The sequence below is a fragment of the Taurulus bubalis genome (assembly GCF_910589615.1).
Source record: "Taurulus bubalis genome assembly, chromosome: 1".
Lineage (NCBI taxonomy): Eukaryota > Metazoa > Chordata > Actinopteri > Perciformes > Cottidae > Taurulus > Taurulus bubalis.
The window spans coordinates 18,996,073-19,018,859 of NC_136589.1; the positions used below are offsets into that span (position 1 = coordinate 18,996,073).

At 44.8% G+C, this 22,787-nt stretch overlaps 2 protein-coding genes across 2 annotated transcripts in view; both read left to right on the forward strand.

The window, feature by feature from the left end:
- The window catches only part of tyro3 (TYRO3 protein tyrosine kinase), a gene marked incomplete at its 3' end in the record, with an annotated part of 31,009 nt that extends 19,310 nt beyond the window's left edge, over positions 1-11,699 (forward strand). The window contains exons 8-19 of the mRNA XM_079225371.1: positions 5,011-5,153; positions 5,235-5,373; positions 5,456-5,579; positions 5,725-5,819; positions 7,100-7,195; positions 7,312-7,392; positions 7,507-7,599; positions 7,717-7,838; positions 8,701-8,810; positions 9,057-9,216; positions 9,436-9,572; positions 11,318-11,699. Coding sequence (XP_079081497.1) covers positions 5,011-5,153; positions 5,235-5,373; positions 5,456-5,579; positions 5,725-5,819; positions 7,100-7,195; positions 7,312-7,392; positions 7,507-7,599; positions 7,717-7,838; positions 8,701-8,810; positions 9,057-9,216; positions 9,436-9,572; positions 11,318-11,699 — 1,682 coding nt within the window. The remainder of the gene's footprint in view (positions 1-5,010; positions 5,154-5,234; positions 5,374-5,455; positions 5,580-5,724; positions 5,820-7,099; positions 7,196-7,311; positions 7,393-7,506; positions 7,600-7,716; positions 7,839-8,700; positions 8,811-9,056; positions 9,217-9,435; positions 9,573-11,317) is intronic.
- Positions 11,700-16,632: 4,933 nt separating this feature from the next.
- The window catches only part of mgaa (MAX dimerization protein MGA a), a gene marked incomplete at both ends in the record, with an annotated part of 29,371 nt that continues 23,216 nt past the window's right edge, over positions 16,633-22,787 (forward strand). Inside the window, 3 exon segments of the mRNA XM_079225485.1 lie at positions 16,633-17,714; positions 19,497-21,246; positions 21,915-22,020. Of these exon segments, the coding sequence (XP_079081611.1) occupies positions 16,633-17,714; positions 19,497-21,246; positions 21,915-22,020 (2,938 nt within the window).

The window sequence follows — 22,787 nt, forward strand, 5'->3', positions numbered from 1 at the left end:
AACATGTGACCGTCGGTTGAAAGGTGTTTCGCGTAGATATACCACAGAGTTTTCAGTCGCCATACTGACACAATCAAAGTCTCTGCTAGTGTTGCTCGCGTAGATACGTGGGAGCTATATGGGCTGTGAGGGAATGATAAAGGTCTCTGATTCGACGAATATTCCATTCACGTTGCAATAAGAAACAATGTCATTGGCTAGGGCGCACTTTGGTGCGCCCGAAGATTCTCCGTTTCATCCGCCAATGAGAAGCTGTTCTTGCCGTAACGCCCCTGAAATGTTTGCTCACTTCCATAGACTTCCATTTGGCCGGCGCCCCGACAGGGGGAGGGGCTTTTCTCAGTGATGATGAACGGCGATATATTATATTTGGTCACATTTAACTGGTTTTAAGTGGTTGATGACAGGGGCTTACGGTCTCCCACACACATTTAGTGCATCAACACGGTATATTTCTTATTTAAATTATTTAGTATATAATGTTTTTTTCTTTGTTTTTTTTAATCGCAAAATTTTAAGAGGGGCGCCCTCTATTGATGCACCGCCACTGATAACGACAATATTTCTCGATGTTTAAATCATTGGTGAAGGTTTTTGGATGATAAACCCTATTTTAAGGTCTTTCTACAATAAACTAGAAACATAAAGACCAAAAATTAAGACATCAGCCCATGGTTTACCTGCCTGGGCTCTCCTCTGAAGATTCACTTGCAGTTGAGCAATATCTCTAGTAATGTCAGTAGTCCAAATATTTGCGACTGTGTTTCAATGGTTAGCATGCCCGACTTTCAATCAGAGGATCAGTGGTTTGAGCCCCAGCTCAGCAATTACATTTTTTTTTCTTCTTTTTCTATTTTAAGAATTAGTCCGCGGGCCGGACTGGACCCCCTGGCGGGCCGTATCCGGCCCGTGGGCCGTATGTTTGACACCCCTGGTCTACGGTGTAAAACGCAGAACTGAGGTCGAGGAGCACTAAAACAGAGCAGTCACCTGCATCAGTATTTGTCAAACATATTGTGCCTCTCCAGTGCAGCAGTAAGTTGGCCGGCCACAACCTTCTCTAGGATGGGCCTGTAGTTCGAGGGCGAAGCAGGATCTAAGTTTTTTTTTTTTAATAACGGCTGGATAGTGGCATGTTTAAAATAGGAGGGGACACTTCCTGTAGACAGACAGGAATTAAAAATCGATATTATGGCAGGACCAATAATTGGCAGGATTTTCTGAAATGGAGAAACTGGTATAATATCCGGAGGGCAAGACGATGGTTTTATTTATTAATTAAGTCCATTAACTCTTGTAGGCTGATAGGCTGGAAAGAGTCCAGAACCATGGGAGATTCAGAGGAGCTATAGTTGGGTGAACATATCCCGGGAGCAGTACCACACCTAATCGCCATTACCTTATCAATGAAATAGGTAAGGGACTTATTACACTCATCAGGTGGTGAAACAATGGTGTTAATTGTGTCAAACAAAATCTTAGGATTTCTTTTAGAGTAAGAAATTACATTTGCAAAGTACGCAGTTCTAGCTTCCTTTACTATAAGATTAAAAGAAACTCTGAGATCTTTAAGATATGTGTATAATATATATGTGGGCCTGTATAACCTTCAGCTACATAGGAAGTACTATCTTAAGGTGCACTTTACTTCTTATTCTGGTGATTTATCCTCTTTTAAGCTTCTTTATCTTAGCTCAATAAAAGGAACTAAATCGTTACTCGTCTAAAGGTGTTTTGGTCTCAGATTTAAATATATTCTTTACATATAATAATATATAATATCATAATGATGATAACCTTAATAGGTTTTTCCTTCTATTATCAATATGTAATCATATGGGCTGAATGTTGACTAATTGTTAAAGAGAGGTAAATAAGTGAACTGTGGGTTTGACCGGATGATTGGTAGCACAGGAAACAGCTTGTAAGTGCAGACTAACTCTAGTAATTATTAGAGAGACACTTCCTCTTCAATAAGAGCAAGACAGGAACCTTCAAAGGGGGGTGGGGTTGTTACTTAAAGAACAAGTTATGTCAGATAAGAAAAGACTATGTTAACTGCTGTACACCAGAGATGGACCAGGAGGTTAAAGAAGTGCCAAGTAAAGAGTTCTGAAGAGGAGGAAGCAACAAGGGATCAGATCTTTGGGTTTTCTTTGGGTCTTCTCTTCTTTGGGTCTTTTTTGGGTCTTCTCTTCGTTTGGTCTTCTTTGGATCTCTTTGAGTCTTCTTTGGGTCTCCTCTTCCTTTGTCTTCTTTGGTGCTCTTTGGGTCTTCTTTGGTGCTCTCTGGGTCTTCTTTTGGTCTCTTTGCTGCTCTCTGGGTCTTCTTTAGTGCTCTCTGGTCATTCTTTGGTCTTCTTTGGTGCTCTTTATTCTGGGCTTTCTTTCGGTCTTCTTTGGGGCTCTGTTTTGTATGTTGTACACTCAAAGTCCTGTCTGGCTGGTCTCTGAGGGGCTTCAGTGGTCTCCTCCAGCAAAGGGAGCTCCTCCCTGGGAGAGGCTGACCCTGATCACAGACCTGCTACCTGTTGTTCAGTATGATGCTGAGTTCACAGTGAAGCAGGAGGGTTTCAGATGTCCTCTTCACAACAAAACACTGACCGTTGTTGGGTAAAGACGCCAGTCAGCAAGTGGTTCTGTGTCTCATTTTGAATGTTTTTGTTGTTTCTGAAAATACTATTAGTTAAAAAAAGGGGTGGGTGGGTGGGTGGATGGTCCAGCTGGATGGTGTCCAGTCCTCTCAGTACAATGAGTTTTTGTCTGTGGCCTCAATCCATTTGAAAAGACTTTGCAGCGTCACCTGCAGTCTGACCTTAAAGTAGCTTACATTAACAAAATATTAAATTAATAAACATAAAAATAACAAAGAAAGACTTTGTTTAATTCTGCATGAAATTATAACTCATTCTACAGGATCATAACTGTAATTCTAGGGGATCATAGTGAGTAGGAGAGAAAGGAATGAGTGAGAGAGCAAAGGAAGACAGTAAGAGTAACAAGTCAGATGACGGTCTGGATGTTAGTCACCCAGAAGGATGAGCGGAGGGGCATTTTCTGGGAAGTTTGATAGGAGGACGTCTAATTCTTCCAAGAAATCTTCTAAGGAACCAGGTGGATGGTAGAGAACAACAATGTTTTGTTGACCTGATGAGTAACTGTCACAGTGTGAAACTCAAAAGACAGTATGGGTAAACAGTGGAAGCGGGTAGAGAGAAAAATTCCATTTGGGGGAGATGAGTAGACCTGTGCCACAACCCCAACCAGTGGGCTCAGGTGTGTGGCTGAAGGAGAAGGCAGGGGAGAAAGCAGCAGGGGTAGATTGTCTGGTGTGATCCAAGTCTCAGTGAGAGCCAGGAAGTCCAGCAATTGCTTGATAGCAAAGCCAGAGGGGACAAATAAATATTCCTCTGTAATAATTATATGGGATCATAGCTCATTCTATGGGATCATTACTCATTCTATGGGATCATAACTGTAATTCTATGGGATCATAACTTATTCTACGGGATCATAACTGTAATTCTATGGGATCATAACTTATTCTACGGCATGGATCACTAATAGGCGGACCGCGGTCCGGGTCCGGACCCAGACGCTGTTGTTTCTGGACCCTGGACTGAAAACCAATTATTATTAACGAATTATTAACTGTTGATGGATCGCTTCTATTTCGCCAGCGCAGCTTTTCCCTATTCTTTACGGCTCTCGTTCAGAGGTCCAAGAAACACACCAACCAATCACACGCCTTGTAAAACCTCTCATGTGATCCTATACGGCCAATCACTTGTGTGTATTCCGTTAAGCCCCGCCCTCGACTCGAGTGCCATATTCACACACACGCAGCGACAGCCAGAGAGACCTGATAGTTGGAAAAAGTACGTGAGTCAGAGTTCTTTCACTTGGCGCTCCAAAAAGATAAATTTGAACCGCTTAACCAGAGCCTTGACAGATTATTATATTTTTATTATTCCCACAACCAGTTCAAAAGCAGTATGTCTCATGTTCAGCAATATTAAAAGCAGAGATGTGAAGTGCCACTACGAGACAAGGCACACATCTTTAGAGCAAACAGACCGACTCGCATCCGAAATTGAGGCACAGAAAAATAAACCTAAGAGGCCAATATGATCAGGACCCTAACACATAAATGAATATGCTCAGGACCCTAACACATGAATTAATATGATCAGAAACCTAACACATGAACTAACTGACCAACAATGATGTGAACAGAGAGGAGAAATGAGCTGAAACAAGTGGTTTAATAACCAGGTAAAGTCCGTGAACACACGTTTCTCTTTTTAGACGACAAGAATATAATATCTTGGCTCTTTTGATTGACATCACTTGACACCCGAATAAACTGAATTTGAAGCTGCGTGACAACTCAGTTAAATACATTTGTCTAACTTATTTAGTCACATTATTCAAAAGCTTTCTGTTTTAAATCCAGCCTTTATTTTACTCGAAATAAGAGAAGATAATGTATGTATTATTAGAGTATGTATTATTTATAATTATTCCATTTAAATTGGAAATCTGTAATAATAAATATTGTTTAGATGTTAATTATTTATTTAACATTCAATACATATGGCACAACATCATAGAGCACAAATTTGACATTCTTGTGATGTTCCGGACCTTTGGTCTCTCCAACTGGACCTCGCAGAATTTTAGTTGAATACTCCTGTTCTATGGGATCATAACTGTAATTCTATGGGATCATAACTCATTCTACGGGATCATAACTGTAATTCTATGGGATCGTAACTAATTATATGGGATCATAACTCATTCTATGGGATCATAACTGTAATTCTATGGGATCATAACTCATTCTACGGGATCATAACTGTAACTCTATGGGATCATAGCTGTAATTCTATGGGATCATAACTGTAATTATATGGGATCATAACTGTAATTATATGGGATCATAACTCATTCTACGGGATCATAACTCATTCTACGGGATCATAACTAACGGTGTGTGATCCCTCCTCAGTGCCCTCGGCGGCCCCAAGGAACCTGACGTTCGAGCTGTCGGAGCAGCAGCTGGCCCTGAACTGGGCCGGGCTGCAGGAGGAGGAGCTGCAGGGCCGCCTGTTGGCCTACAAGGTGCAGTGGACCCTGGGAGGAGAACCACAGGTGAAGGGTCCTCGTTGGTCCGATGTGGTCGGGATGCAGCTGAACTAGGCCCTCCCACTTTAACGTGTCCTCTGTGTCCAGGAGCCGCTGCTGTTTAAGGAGAACTCGGCTCAGCTGTCAGGAGGAGGGCGGTTCTTCAACGCCTCCTTCCAGGTGTCGGCCTGCACCTCGGTGGGCTGTGGACCCTGGAGCCCCCCGGTGCTGGTGCTGCCGGCCTCAGGTGCGCAACTCGCCTCCGAGATGATTTCACGCTGCTGCGGTTGGTGTGACGACTGACTCTGTGATGCGGTATCCTCCCTCAGTCCAGGTCCAGTTCCAGCGGAGCCACAAGGGGATCGGCCTGCTGCTGGGTCTGCTGGTGGCCACCGTGGTCGGACTGCTGCTCACCGCCGTCGCTCACCGCCACGAGAAAGAGACGCAGTTTGGGTACGAAAACTGGCAGAAAGCTCAAGTCCAGACTGAAACCACAGATAATTAATTAGTGGTGAAACTTTAAAGATCTTAAAGACTGGCGTCTTCAGTAGGAGCCACCAAGTCACCCCGTCTGAGTCTGGGCTGTTTGTGTCCTCAGGTCAGCCTTCAAGCCTCCGGGGGCCGAGAGCTTGGTCTCCTTCACGGCGGCTCGGTCGTTCAACAGGAACTGTGCTGAGCTGCAGGACTCCACACGTGAGTTACATTTTAAACCTTTTAGTCAAACAATAAGTAAGAAAACTTCTCTGCGTGGTCGAATTGTTTCCTCTCAGTGTTTTTGTTTACGGACTGCAGTTTGTAGTCAAATCTATGAAGTTATGTTTGATTTCTGAGGACCTGATCAGGTGACTTAGAAGTAGGGCTGAACGATTAATTGCATTTGCGATAATATATCATAAAGATAGACACAATATTAATAAGTTAATAATTGATGTATTGGCGTCACAAACATAATTTACTCAATTTAAAGCTTCACACACCAAAGCCATGGTGTTGTTATGATCACTCTGCCTGTTTTACATCTATTGTCCACTTGGTGGCGCAGTAGAGCAAATGAAGCTGCATGAAGCTCCGGCACATGAGCGAACCAATTGGATGGAAAGCTTCAATGCTTCTGGAAGCTTCATCTCGCCATCACTAACACACACACACTCTAACACAGGCATCTGCTCACCTCTGCAGCAATCCTTCCAAGCTCATCTGCCCGGCGCTTCCTCTGCTGCTCAGAGCCTCTGAGCTCCACACTGAGCATCCAGCTAACCAGCTCCGGTTAGCATATCGGCTTGAGGAGAAGCTCCGGGTGTACGTCCTCCCGGACTCCGGTCAGTGCTTTGCTGCTGAATTTTTAAATCCGGACGTTCGGGCCCCAACTCTTTCAGCCTCTTCTTGTCAACATGCGACCGTCGGTTGAAAGGTGTTTCGCGTAGAGATACCACAGAGTTTTCAGTCGCCATACTGACACAATCAAAGTCTCTGCTGGTGTTGCTCGCGTAGATACGTGGGAGCTATATGGGCTGTGAGGGAATGATAAAGGTCTCTGATTCAACGAATAATCCATTCACGTTGCAATAAGAAACAATGTCATTGGCTAGGGCGCACTTTTGTGCGCCCAAAGATTCTCCGTTTCATCCGCCAATGAGAAGCTGTCCTTGCCGTAACGCCCCTGAAATGTTTGCTCGCTTCCATAGACTTCCATTTGGCCGGCGCCCCGACAGGGGGAGGGGCTTTTCTCAGTGATGATGAACGGCGATATATTATATTTGGTCACATTTAACTGGTTTTAAGTGGTTGTTGACAGGGGCTTACGGTCTCCCACTTTTTCTTCTTTTTTTTTTTTTTGATCGCAAAATTTTTTTTTAAGCGGCGCCTTAGCGCCCTCTATTGACGCACCGCCACTGAGTATAACGTCTTTAGTGTCTCTAGGTGTTTACAGTAGTATAACGTGTGTGTGTGTGTTTGTGTGTGTCTGTTTCCAGTGGACAGCCTCGGTATAAACGAGGACCTGAAGAACAAACTGCAGGACGTTCTGATCCCAGAGAGGCTGCTCACATTGGGGCACATGCTGGGGAAAGGTACACACTAATGCACAAAACTAAACACTAATGCTCTCAACTACACACAAATGCATACAACTACACACTAATAGAGCCTCAGAACCTCAGTTCGACTGAAGTGTTTACCTGTGCAGGTGAGTTTGGCTCGGTGCGCGAGGCGTTCCTGAAGAAGGAGGACTCATGCGTCCTGAAGGTGGCGGTCAAAGTGCTGAAATGTGAGACGTTTCTTCTTCTATGGTGTTTGTTGATCAGTGTGGTGATGGAACGAAACGGAAGCGTGACGAAAGGAAAATGTCTTTGTTTGTAAATCAAATATTCGCGTGTTCCAGCTGACATCACCTCGTCAGGTGACATTGAGCAGTGTCTGAAGGAGGCGGCCTACATGAAGGACTTCCACCATCCAAACGTCATCCAGCTCATTGGTAACACACACACACACACACACACACACACACACACACACACACACACACACACACACACACACACAGGGGGTCAAAGGTCAGGCGGTTTAATTGACAGTTCTTCCCGTCCAATAGGAGTGAGTCTTCACCGGCGTCCTGTCCAGCGGCTGCCGATTCCGATGGTGGTTCTTCCGTTCATGAAGCACGGAGATCTGCACACGTTCCTGCTGCTGTCTCGGCTCGGAGAACATCCTTTTGTAAGAGAATGTGTTTTAACCTGTCAACAACCAATAACACCTTCAGCCTTCTCCTTCAGTCTACTCCTTCAGGCTTCTCCTTCAGCCTTCCCCTTCAGCCTTCTCCTTCAGTCTTCTCCCCAGGCTTCTCCTTCAGCCTTCTACTTCAGCCTTCTCCTTCAGTCTTCTCCTTCACCCTTCTCCTTTATGCTTCTCCTTCAGCCTTCTAATTCAGCCTTTTCCTTCAGGCTTCTCCTTAAGCCTTCTCCTTCAGTTTTCTCCTTCAGCCTTCTTCCTCATGTTGTGTCCTTGTGTCCCCCCCCATCCGGACCTGTCCCTTGTGCCCTCATGTCCCCAATCAGGACCTGTCCCTCATGTCCTCTCCTCATGTCCTCATATCCTCATGTCCTCATGTCATGTCCTCGTGTTCTCATCTCATGTGCCTGTGTCAGGACCTGTCCCTTGTGCCCTCATGTTTCTCATTTCCTCATGTCCTCCATTGGGACCTGTCCCTTGTGTCCTCATGTCCTCATGTCCCCCATCAAGACCTGTCCCTTGTGTCCTCATGTCCCTGTGTCCCCATCAGGACCTGTCCTTGTGTCTTCATGTCCCCCATCAGGACCAGTCCCTTGTGTCCTCATGTCCCTGTGTCCCCATCAGGACCTGTCCTTTTGTCCTCATGTCCCCCATCAGGACCTGTTCCTCATGCCCTCATGTCGTGTCCTCATGTCCCCCATCAGGACCTGTCCCACATGCCCTCATGTCGTGTCCGCATATCCCCCATCAAGACCTGTCCCGTGTGTCCCCATGTCCCCCATCAAGACCTGTCCTCATGTCCCCATCAGGACCTGTCCTCATGTCGTGTCCTCATGTCCCCCATCAGGACCTGTCCCTGCAGTCCCTGCTGCGCTTCATGCTGGACATCTCTCGGGGGATGGAGTACCTAAGCAGCCGGAGCATCATCCACCGAGACCTCGCCGCCCGAAACTGCATGTCAGTCCTCCAATCAACTGGCAGGAATGTCAGGCCACGCCTCCTCCTTTACATACTGCTCAAACAGACTCCACACTCAAATATAACTTTGATGATTTTAACCTTTTATTTTTTAAATGTTTATATTTGATCTTTTGTATGTTTTCCATGACATTGTGTGTGTGTGTGTGTGTGTGTGTGTGTGTGTGTGTGTGTGTGTGTGTGTGTGTGTGTGTGTGTGCGCGTGCGCGCGGCTCAATGAGCCAGGCTCAATGAGAACATGGTGGTTTGTGTAGCAGACTTCGGTCTCTCCAAGAAGATCTACAGTGGAGATTATTACCGACAAGGTTCTGTCTCTAAACTCCCTGTGAAGTGGATCGCTCTGGAGAGTCTGGCAGACAACGTGTACACCACACAGAGCGACGTGGTACACACACACACACACACACACACAATTACACATATACAGACATATACAGACCACACAGAGCGGCGTGGTACACACACATACACACCACACAGAGCGACGTTGTAGATACACACGTATACACACACGTACACATACACACACACATATATATATATATACACAGACACACACTCTACACGGTACAGCAGTCTTTTAATTGTCTTTCCCCCCCCCCAGTGGGCCTTTGGGGTCACCATGTGGGAGGTCCTGACTCGAGGTCAGACTCCGTATCCTGGGGTTGAGAACTCGGAGATCTACGAGTATCTGATCAAAGGAGAGCGACTGAAGAAACCTGCAGCCTGCAGAGAGGACATGTGAGGAACTATGTGTATATATGTATATATATGTGTGTATATATTAGGGCTGCCACAATTAAATGAGCATGATCGTCAGTGATATTGACGTTCAAAATGCGTGCTCTGCTACATCAAATCAAGCGCTTCCTCAACTAACAGTCAGCCAACCACCAGGGGAGAACGAGATGGGAGGTGCCATGCGCACGCACTGCAGCGCCAGCCTAAAGAAAAAGGTCTGTCTGCAGTCGACCACGGTATTAGTAGAAGAGTAGAGAGACAGACAACAGAACAGAGAGCAGACGGTCACGGTGTCGTGTAAATCAAATGTCAGGAGCAGAAGGCTTTTGGATTTAGCGCTGTTAACCAAGTGATGTTAACCAAGAACAAATCATGTGCACAGAGTTGTGTCTGCGCCGCATAGCAATACAACTAACTTGTTCAACCCCCGGAAAAATCACCACAAACCACAGTACGACGAATGCATTAAGGATAAAGCTAACACTACTACTGAATTTCCGTCCATGTCCAACGACAACCCAGAAACCATAATAGCGTATCCATCCACCACCCAAAGACACACTGAAATAACGGATGCAATCACATTTCATCTGGCCAAAGACATGTGTCCACTAAATACTGTGAGCAATGAAGGTTCAGACACTAGACAAGAGATACGTGATCCACTCGCGCAATTATTTCTCCAAACAGGCATTACCTGCACTGTATGAGAAACGCCGGGGGGGAAATACAAAGGGATGTCGACTGATCTGATGGCATATTTATTTTTAGTTAGCCCTTTATTTTGGGTAAACATTTTATTTATATTTTGCTTCAGGTGAATAAGAACCGTATAAGTTTTATTTTGATGCATTCGCTGGAATGTAGCACAACATGGAAATGAAAGCAGCGCTCTGTTGATTTAATTTTGGGTAAAAAGTGTTGATTCTATTTTATTTATATTTTCCTTCTACGAGATGCACTGTGATAAGGACCAGTCTGATGCAAATACTTGTATATTAGCCAGAATGTAGCACAACAATGGAAATGGAAGCAATGTTCTTGTTCATTTAAACGTGAAGGCGCATTAAAAAGATGTGAATAATCGTGATCTCAATATTGATCAAAATAATCGTGACTATGATTTTGGCCATAATCATGCAGCCCTAGTGTGTGTGTGTGTGTGTGTGTGTGTGTATATATATATATATATATATATATATATATATATATATATATATATATATATATATATATATATATATATATATATATATATATATATATATATATATATATATATATATATATATATATATATATATATATACACACACACACACACACACACTACCGATATATACACACACTACCGATCAAAAGTTTTAGAACACCCCCATTTTTGAGAAAATAAGCTAATAGGGAAAAACAATTATAATACATGTAGTGTATTTGTGAAAAACAATTAAATTATAAAATAGATATAACTTTTAATTATAAAAAAAATTATAAAATGTTTTAATTTAAATTTTGATTCTGTTTAAACCAGCAGAGAAGGCTTAGCAGGCCCTGACGGCCAGCCACTGATATATACACATATGTATGTGTGTGTGTATAATGATTTAACTTTCATAATATATACTTGAACATTTACTTCATAACATGATTGATTGACTCGTTATCTTCACATGTTGTCATAACCCAACAGCTGGTCTCCTGATACTGATCAATAACCTGATGACATGAGTATTGATCTGTCATTGCAGCTATGAGGTCATGCACAGCTGCTGGAGTCCTGTCCCTAAATGTCGGCCCAGTTTCCACCGCCTGGTGGCCCAGCTGGAGACTCTGTGCCGGGGCCCCGCCCCACCGGAGGAGGCCCTGCTCTACGTCAACCTGGAGGGGGAGGGGGCCCAGGCGCACGAGGACCCTGGCTGGAGCGTGCCATGGCAGCGCCGGGCAGAGGACGAGGAAAAGGACTGGCTGATGGCGGGGTCGGAGGTGGCGCTGGCCATCGGGGGGGACTACAGGTACATCATCGGGCCCTGTGGAGCCCCCGAGGAGGAGGAAGAGGGGGAGAGGGAGGGGGGTGGGGCCACACACACCTTACAGCTCAGAGACGAGGACGAGGACGTTATTAATGTCTGACCAATCAGTGCTCCTCCTCCTCCCACCCGATTGGACCTCTACCTGAGCCTCCACATTCAGCTGGTCAGAGAGGGGCGCTCACTTTAAGGCACGGAGCAGCAGCAGGCGGGTGGAGACACACAACCAGAACTTCTAATGGTACTCTCTATGTACTGCTGGTACTTTGTGTACTGCTAGTACACTCTGTGTACTCTGTGTGGATCAGACCACCATGTAGATCGGATCAGTTGATCCGATCCACATGGTGGTCCCCACAGCCTGAAGGCGTCTGCTGCATCCTTTCTCCCTGAGCACACGGCGGAAAACCATGGTGGTGAGATGTGGCTGAGAGCTCTGGAAAGACTTCTCTGTGTCCGCTGGTTTCAGGAGTTTAAGGGATCCAGGTCTTCATGGACCACTAGCGTGACGATGTTTGAGTCCTTCCTAACAGGTTCTTTTTGACTGACAGCTGATCAATATCAGTTATTATAACTATGATTCATGTCATGTTTTTAAACTTGAGTTTGTCGTGATGCTGCTTCTGGACTCTGAACCATGAAGATGTGGATCAGTTTCATGTGAACATCAGTTTGGTCAGAAGAGTTTCAGCATAATAATAATGTTTGTTTATGTGCAATATCAGTAGGTCTTAACTTCTATTGTATTATTCACATTAATATGCTGCATCTCACTAAATACATGCAGAGCCCAGGAGAGAATCTGTCAATACCTTTGACTAAAGCGTCTCACTAACTGATAGTTATTGATCCGGAGGGCGGAGCTGATTTAAACGGTTAAAGGGAGCCTGTGTTATGTGATCAAACCTAGAGAGATTCAAGACATGACTTCACCTGTCTACCACTGACTTCAGATCTGTAAATAAAGTTGTATTGTGTCACATGAGTTTCTGTTCAGCTACAATCCACCGCAGCCAAGTCAGATACAATAAACACACAAAGACATGAACACATGACTAACAGAAACGCAAGAGATTCAAGGGGATAGTCTGCAGGGCAGTACAGTAACAGGTAGTTTCTCAGTACTGAATGACATTTAATGTGGAGCCGATTTGATGTTTTTTATTATTTACCTTCATTTAACCAGATAAGTCAACGGATGAGTTGGTATATGTGGAACAAACTTCAAATGTGAAGCTCAATATGATGATGTAGAAAACAAACACTCAAGTAGAAGTACCTTTGGTGTACTTGAGTAAATGTACTGCAACATATATGTATACTTCACGTCTTTCTTCTGGAAACGCACACTTTCAGATTGGAATATAACAAAGAGCTCTAGTCCTCAAGATGGATCCCTCCGAGTCTCGGCGCTCTGAGCTGCAGATCAATAAATAAATAACCAACAAAGAGATCATAAATACAATGACTTGACTTCAACACGTATTGATCTAAACCTGATCAGGAGTTCTAGGGATCGATAATAGCGTCGAGGTGCAAGCTCGGTCCACCTCTATCTTTACCGGACGCTTTAACGTGGAGAGATCAATAACTTCCATTATTGCCGACAAACGTTACTTTCAGCCGTAAATCAGAGTTCAAGGACGTAATAAAGTCGTAACTCTAGAACGTGAATGAAAACGTCCATTAACCAATACCAGAAGAGCGAAACATCGTGGCTGAAGCACCCTCATACTGGTATCTGACACCGGAGCGCGGTAACGGAACCATGAACGGGGTCTCTCGGTCCCCTTCGGAGGGCTCGAGTCGTGTTGAAGACATCATGGCGGCCACTGCTTTAAAACACGTCTCCCTGAGTTCACCATGTATTCTCCTCCGCGGGTGAAACTACCGGCCGGATCCTTAGCTCAGCCGTACTGATTACGCTCCCGGTCCCCCCGGTGCAGGTTCACTAACACGTGTCAGGAAGCAAACTGTCATGGCGTCTGTCCTCAACGTCCGGGCATCTTAAATAGTCCGCTGACGGTCCGGAGACACATCTAGCGAGCAGAAGACACCGTCCCGCCGCTCTCCTCCCGCAGATAACGGACCCGTAGATCCTCCGGAGTCGCCGCGGCCGGGTTTTGAAACCAGGTGGCGGCAGCAAGATGGCGTCTGAGTCTGCGCAGTACCGACGCAGGCAATGACGTAACAGCGCGAGGACACCGCATGCTTCCCCCACACTCAGTTAGAAAAGAGCCATGATGCCGACAGGGGTATATACGACGGAAAACAGCCGGTAACGCGCGGATTAACGGTTCACCGTCAAAGTGCTCGACGTGTCCGCCCCGCAGAAGGTAATCCGTGTGCCGCAAATGGAGCACGTGGTCGCAGTGGGCCCACACCGGACCAGACCTGCAGGTTTACTGTTGCACAGGGTGGCCATTGCTGGACTCAACATCAGGCCGCTGCTAGCTGGTCTCTGCTGGACCACTTTGGATCTGATTCATCCAGAGGTTTAACATTGCAGATGAAACGCAAATGGTTTGTTATGATCTCTAGTTTTCCCTCAATAGTCTTGTGAGTTTGCATGTAGTTGGTAGAGCTATGAATGAGCACAGGTATGACTAATAAAGTCTGCGTGCATGAGGCGCTGATGTCGGTCTTTAGGAAGTGAAAACAAAAGATGTAAGGAACAGAATTTTAAAAGGAGATGATGGTGGTTGAAGAGCATTGCTGAGCAGGTAACAGCTGTTGCTCATCTGCTGAAGGTAGCCAGCTTTTAATATGCAAAAGGGGCTGATCCACTACATGTGTGTGTTCATGGTGATGAGGTTTGAAAGGGATATGAGGCTGCGATACAAAGCTGCATTCTCTCTACTGTCCACCAGGAGAAGTCTATGCTTCATGTGTTAAAGCTGCTGTCTCTCTCATGACCACAAGGGGGCGACTCCTCTCGTTGTATAGAAGTCTATGCTTCATGTGTTAAAGCTGCTTTCTCTCTCCTGACCATCAGGGGGCGACTCCTCTGGTTGTATAGAAGTCTATATAAATGACTACTCTCTTGATTTATTCCCTCAGTAAACATGAGTTTGTCTTAATCTCTACTTTCAAGTCTTCTTCAATACAGCATGTTGTTCATTTAGTAAATGATGGTCATTTAGCGTCAAACAGACCATAAAGTATGCTCTAGGGCGGGTCTGTGATACAAACACAATCCTTGTTGGCACGTTGGGCTACTTGTGATTTGATGGTGAAGAACACGATGTTGTTGAGATGGACTCAGGGGTCAGGGGTCAAGTGTGAGACGCCAGCAAGCTAAACAAAGTCCTCAGAAGTAGTGACGTTTATAAAAACAAGGCAGGAGAAGAGATGTAGATCTCGGCATGTTCGTACACGTTCAGCAAATATACTTTTTATTTGTCTTTTTAAATTTGTGCACTGAAACCAAACAAGACGGAAAACAAACCTAAAATATGAATTTCACTGTGATTGGGACCGGAATGTCTCATTATGGAAACAACCTTTATTTTATATTTTACATAAACGGTTGTAAATGTGTGTAAGTATGTACATCTTTGAATTCTAATAGAAAAATTAAGCCATCAATTATTTAGAGTCGTCGTCGTCCTCCTCCTCCTCACTAACCAGTAGTAGCATTGAACCAGTTCAATCGGCTCTCCCAGTGTAGAAGTAACTGGTGGGTGAGTCCATTATTCTCCTCGTACTGAATCAAAGTTAAATCAATTGAACTGCAAATAAACTACACTGTTATCCTGTTTCACCTGAATGATGCATGCTGGGTAAATGTACAAATATTGTCAGCGCTTTAGCAGAAAACTGCTCGGAAAGCATGAAATTAAGATGATTTCTTTGTGCACTAATAACAAGTCTCCACTTTAATGTTCTACAACCTTACCAGTTCATGAGTTAAATCACCCTTATGTATCATGAACTATAAGTCACATAACAATATGCAGGCGTCTTGTACTCAGGGTCTATAAGAAGTGGACGTAGTCATGGTGACGTGACCCTAAATTACCATGATTTACTAAATGAACATCATGCTGTGTTAAAGACTACTTGAAACTAGAGATTGAGACATAAACTCACAATGTTACAATGTTTACTGAAAGAATAAACCAAGAGAGAAGTCGAGTCTCATCATGTGAATTGTGTGTTTTCAAGAGGGAAAACACTTTAAATTACTATAACAAAGTAAAAATATAACATTTTGTATTTTTGATAGCTTACTGTCTTGATCCTTGTAGACTAGCTGCTGTAATCAAACAACAATATGGATCTGTATCTGCCAATATGGATGATCAATGATCGGCAATTAGTATCAGCTGCAAAAAAACGGGATCTCTAAAAGTTATATTTGCTCCCTTTTTTTGTTTTTTGCTAATTTTTCATGTTTTATTCTGTTTGTTCTGTCTGTTTATTGTTATGAACCTTTTCCTTGTCAAAGTGCTGGTATGTGCAACGTATTTGGCCAATAACTGATTCTGATCCGATCCGCTGCACCACCAATATCCATGCAACCAGTCAACAAACATCATTTAATTTTATCGACGTCTTTCTTCCACTTGCTTCATGTGGTCTTCACTGACTTGTAAAAAACACAAGCTGACCAATCACAGCTCTCGATGTCTTCATGAGGTATCTCTCCAGCGTGGGAGGATTTTGTATTGTTGGTGTCGTGACGGTGTTCGTGTGATCTTTCTCTACGAAGCACTTCAGTGTTGTGAACCTATTAAACTGAGTGACAAACACAACCAGTGGGTGTTGATAACACGACCCTATGAGAGGACTATGGCCTCCTTTATGTGCAAGAGCCTTGAGGTTATCAATCAAATGCAGCACTTTGAATAACAATGTTATTTTTCCAGTTTTCCTCTTTAATGATGAGCACAATGTTAAATTAATGAAGTCTCATAATTTCTTTGTTTCAGGACGCTGTGTTGAACCGTCGTACCGATGTTTAAGAAGCGGCACCCTCCTGCCCTCTAGATGTGTGGTGCCTGTTCATGGCTTCTAAGAAGAAGCATAAAGCAATGGTGTTCCATCAGGACGGGGCCACCGGCCCTGCAGCCGCACCTGCTGCCGATCTTCCACCTGCACACTTCGCTGTTCCCAAACCAGGGAGGGCGAGCAAAGGCGGGATGGAAGAGAACACCCATGTAACCAAAGAAGAGGCCGATATGATGGGTAAACCCAACAGGTACCCATCAAAAGAACCCATCAGGACTTCTGATGGACTTCCTACTGGGAAACATGCCGCCGGTTCAAACCCTCAGTTGGACAACCTGTCACCTGACAGCACCTGCAAAGGCATCAAAGTGACACTGGACAACAACAGCATGTGGAACGAGTTTTTCAGGTGCAAAACGGAGATGATTCTGACTAAACAGGGAAGCAGGATGTTCCCATACTGTCGTTTTCGCATCTCCGGCTTGCAGCCGTCCAGGAAGTACTTTTTGTTCATGGACATTCAGCCATTGGACAACAGTCGACACAAGTGGACCGGTAAGAGCTGGCAAGTCGCTGGAAAGGCAGAGTGTCACGTAAAGAGTCAACCGTTTGTTCATCCAGAGTCGCCATCAACAGGTCAACACTGGATGCAGAATCCAGTGTCCTTTTACAAACTGAAGCTCACGAACAGCGTCTCGGATCAAGGGGCGAACGCCGTCCTGCAGCCGATGCACCGCTACCTGCCACGACTGCACGTGGTCCAAACTGACAAAGCTTCTAAAGACATAAAGCTGAGCGGTCCCAGTGTTGTCACGTTCACTTTCCACCAGACAGAGTTTATAGCCGTCACTGCTTACCAGAACTCCCGCTTCTCTCAGCTCAAAGTTGACTACAACCCGTTTGCCAAAGGGCTGAAGGAGGAGGGCTCCGGTTCCTGTGGCCTGAAGCTAAAATGTATTTCTAGCAAAGACTCTCGCAAAGACGGAGGCACAACCTCCAACGAGCAACATCCTGTGAAGAAGAGCTTGAAGTCTTTGCTTGCAAACCATAAACCTAGAAGCTCCAAAGCTACGGACGCAAAGCCTTTGGGGTCAGGTGACCTGCAGAAGAACTCCGCTTCCAATGAAGACCAAGCTCCCGCCAAAGTCTCTAGGGAGAGTTTGTGGTAAGAGTTCAGCCTTCACCATGAAGATGGCATGCTCTTCTTTCAAATTCTTTGTACCAAATGTCAAGTTTGCAAGAAAGTACATGAATGAAGACTAACAATTTAACCTTTTCAGCACAAAGCAGCGCCGCTGTGCCTGTTTTCGGACAATTTTTATTTTATTTTGTTTGAACGTTTCCTTAATTATCTCCAGAACCACATCGTTGTTTAATTTCATTTAAAGTTCCACAACCCTTGTGAAGATATATATATATATATATATATATGGTGTAAAACATAATTAAAGTAACCGTTAAGTTTAAGTATTTACGTAAACTAAGTATTTACGTAAAGCTTTACACCGACTGTACTGCTGCTCCGTCAGCCTGCAGCGGCCGTAAGGTTTCACCAAATCCATGATAAATACCCTTTACAAAGTCGGATTTCCCTAACAAACACATCTCAGTAATTGTACAGGCTTGTGGGAGTCTAACAAAGCAATCAAAATCCTTGCAAACTCAATATTAGTACTTGTAAAATCCCAAATCGGCCGGAGGTTTCTTTTTTTTCTTCTGTCTCACAAATCCGCTTCCTGTGATTTACGTGTACCCCCCACATTTCTAGAAACACCTCACACAGCAAGGGGGAAGGCTTATGCAACTTTTAATACCTAGCAGCCTCTGGTGAGACAATGTATTGTCATAAAACAAGTAACCTTTCTATTTTTGAACCGAACGACACGTTTTTTTGACAAACACCTTCCCAATATATCAAAGCTTGGTTTTACAGTGTTTTTTTCAGGTTTCAAAAGGTGGCCCCTATTTTAGTATTGTATCTTGTCTTTGCACAAGGAGTTTGTGTCTTTCCCTCTCCGGACAATCCAGCAGTCTCTAGTGACAAGGTGTCCCACATTGTGAAACCAATAGAGCTGCAGGAATGAGTCCTAAAACCAGCAATAAATCAGCATTTTATACTTCTGGTTCCCTCTTCTGGAAGTCTGTATGTTTTTATGACTGGGTGTTTGGTCGGAAGCCTAACATTTGTGTTTATTGGGTTGCATTTTTTGCTATAAATTCCAGATACAGTTTTACACCTATTTTTCATCAAAACATAGACAAGAAAGATCTCTGCTCATCAGCAGCTGGTTATGTTTTGAAATGGGCAGCAAATTTGGAAACATACAGATCACCTGACCTCTTGAATTAAGTCAGGAAACAACATTCACTAGTCTAGATTAATAAAATGGAGGATGTATCCCATGGAACCATCGTAACTCTCTGCACCGCAGTAGAATTACAACTATCCATAAGATACAACTTTGCACTGTGATGGTTTCTTTGCATGTACTCACTCACCTGTACAACATGCAGTTTACAGGTGTATTTAGTTTTGAACACGGTTGTTTTGAGCCTGTTCCCACTACAACTACATCTTTCCACACATCGATTTTAAGTCCCAGTAGCTTGGAAGTTGCATGACTCAATGGGAATGCATCCACCAAGAGAATCAGCTTCTTCCTCATTGGCTTGACGTGATTTCACAGAGTTGAGTTGGAGCTACAAACTCGGCTGCTAACCTCTGTTTCCTGAAGAAATAAAAACAAACATGATTGGTTTCCTACGGCAACTCTGAGGCTATTTGCGTAACCTTCAGTATGAGGGAGGTGCCGCGAGGCTTGTTCCTCAGTCCGATGCATTGAGCGTGGCTGTGATTGGCTCATGTAGGTTTATTTGTTGACTTTGTCGAGCCATCATTGAAATGTCGCTAATGTGATGTTTTTATTTGTCTCATTTCCTTCACCAGTAATTTACGTCCAGCTCAGAAGTTATTTTCTGAACTCATTCGGGAGGCTCATGTCTCACTGCATCGCTGCAACCTGGACCAGCTGGGCATCAGTACCAGACCTGAGCAAAGCAACACTAAGAACAGCACTCTGAAAAGCAATGAACAAGACGATCCCAGAAGGAAAGAAAAGAAAGGGGAAACTGTTACAAGGAGGAAAGTTAGGGACCCTTTGAATTTACTGAACTCCAAAGACAATTTCAGGATGGATTGCTCTCAGGTCAGTGACGATGGTGCTGCTCCAGCAGGGTCCCAGAACCCCTCTGTGGACTCGAACCACCACCAGAGGCCTGAAGCTCCATCAGAAGTGAAGATGAAGCAGCAGAAACGACCTCTGCCTCTGCCGGCCCTCGCTCTGTTTCTGAAGCAGCATTCATCAAAATCTAAAATGGCCAAGAAGAAGCTGGACTCTCCTCCGCCGGCACTCCCGTCCGAGTGTCCGTCTGATTCACAGAGTTCTGCTGCCGCTTATGAATGTCCACCTCCTGATGCCGGCAGCAGAGCAACTTGTCCCCCGAAGGACCTCACAGGTGATGTCACAAAGTCCCAAACCCAGGCCTTTGGGCCAACTGGGGCACAACTTCATCCAGATGAAGTAGTTTTGAATGTTACTGAACCAGTAGCTGAGACTGCCCGAAAGACTTACAGTCCATCGAGTCCAGATTCTGTTGCCACAACGGACCCAGAAGGACTGAGACGAGATGATTTCTTGCCTCGTGATTCCGCTGCTGAAAGCAGAGGCCCATACGCGTCGGTACCAGATTGTGGGCCAGTGATACCCAACTTGGATCAGTCATTGTGTATCCTCGGCACCTCTTTGTCCACCGGTCCCTCGTCTCCTGCTGCGTTTCCCATTTCGTCGTCACCGCTCAACACAGTGTTACCTGCTCCAAACTCCACGCTCCCTTCAGACTCGCTGAGGTCCGACTCTCTGCTCCCGGACCCCGAGTGTTCCTCGTTTGGCTTTGAGCCGTTGTCTCCTGCCAGCTCTCCAGAGCCGTTGCCTTCCCTTCCCATGTCGTTCGCTCTGGAGCTTGACTCCACTCCGTCTGAAGTGACTCCAAATGCAGTATCTCCTGAAGAGTTGCCGTCCAATGAAGACTCATCTGTGTTCAAATGGCACACAGTGTTACCTCCGCCTGAGCCGTACGTAGACCCTACATTCACGACATTTCATCCCACGCCACAGACTCTTCCTTTGGAGTCTGTTACGTCACCTCTGCTGCCTCTCCAGACTCTGTCCCACTCTGAACCACAGACTCTTGACATTGCCCCTGATCCATCTCTATCATTTCAAGACAACGAACCGCTGCTGCCCTTCCCCGCTGAACTGTCCCCCCTCGTGCTCCAGATGGCGCTGTCTCCGACCTTTTCTTCATTAGACGGAGACGGATTGTCCCCGACGCCTTCGATTGCCGACCTCGTGCACTTTTTCTCCACCAATGATGATCTTGGGATGGGGGTGGAGTTTTCACACACTGAGGTGCTGGCTGTTCCCTGTCCACCTCCAAGTACAGTAGAAGCCAAAGCACAGGAGCCTTCTCAGCACGGGCCAGCAATCCCAGCCAACAAACCCTGCAGGCACAAGAAGTCCCGGCTGCGAAAGCTTGCAGATCAGGAGGATAAGAAGATGGACGTCTCCATCTACACAAGTATGCAGCCGAACCTGGAGGAAGTGGAGGAGCAGTTATTTATCTCATTCACATCAAAGGTAAGACCAAATGTTTTCATGTGATGCAATAAGTGTAACCTTGCCCCCTGGTCTGAGCCTAACTCCGCCCACTGCTGAGATGAAACCACACCCACTTATGTGTGTCTACTTCGCTCTTGATTTATTCTCTCAGTAAACATTGTAAACATAAGTTTGTCTCAATCTCTAGTTTCAAGTCTTCAATTCATCATGATGTTCATCTAGTAAATTATGGCCATTAAGAGTCAAACAGACCATAAATCAGGGGGTGCTTTAGGGTGGGGCTACAGGGTGATTGACAGGTCTGTCTCTACAACGGCGTCATCTTCTGAATACTGGTTAAATGTTGGCGGTGGCAGGTAAAAATGTCAGTTCACCTGCCACCGCCATGGCAGATAGTCTTTCCTTCTATTAAGATTTAATACTTGTAAAAAACATTTCCTTTGTGAAAAGTAGTCCAGGTTTAAGGTCACATGATATCGGTGCCAGTTTCTACGGTCTGGGACCACTGACAACGATACATGGAACGGTTCAGTGACCTGCCGCCATTAAAAGAGATCTGTTTATAATATGTTGATGAAGTGTAGTGAACACTGGAGCCTCCAGGTGACACCAGTAGAACTTTAGACTCTTGATGATGATGTCGAACTCAACATACATGACATTTAAAAAGCCAAGTCGTGTTTCAGGAGGCACTCAGACTTCACGTCGTGGACTTCTCTGATGGAGCGGCCTCACAGCCTCAGACGACGCCTGAAGTCCAACCGCAGCAAACACCTGCTGCACCTGAGAACGGTAACGGTTCAGAACTCATCATACTATGTTTCTACATATTTAATGATCGAATGAGAAGATCCATATCAGTTAGACCAGTACAGAGATAAGTCCAGGACCTGGAATAAGGAAAACGGTCCACCATGGAAGAGAACTCTGCCCGTCTGATGTTGCGTCCTGTCAGCTGACCGCTTGTCCCAGTTCATCCAGTAGTCCAGCGGTAAGACAATATTTTCACGGTGTGGGCAATAAATATGACGTAATAAAATGATACGACCGGCATAAAGACAATTATAAGGTGCATAAAAATACAACTCACCATGACACCGAATTAGTGGGAGTCCTGAACCTGTTTCTCTGCAAGGAGCCGGTCCCATCTCGGGGTGATGGGAGACAGGGGTGTTTCTATGATTCAAGGAAAGGGGGGGGGGCTTAGCCCCTAGGGAACCATCAATTTCTTTTGGGGCCGCGGATATTGTTTGTTTTATTCAGTCAATCATTACAATATTCTATATAATATACAAAACAGAGACTGAAAAGGTATAGGTAGAAGCAAAAAATGCTTATATATATGTGTGATGATAAAATTGAGTTTTTGAGACAAAATTCCTCGGGGTTGTGATTGATCATAAAATAACATGGAGACAACATATTGAATATATAAATGGTAAAATTTCCAAGTCAATAGAAATACTGTATAAATGTAGAGATGTACTACCTTCTACAGCCTTGTATATAATTTATTGCTCACTTATACTTCCATATTTATCTTTTTGTGTGGAGGTGTG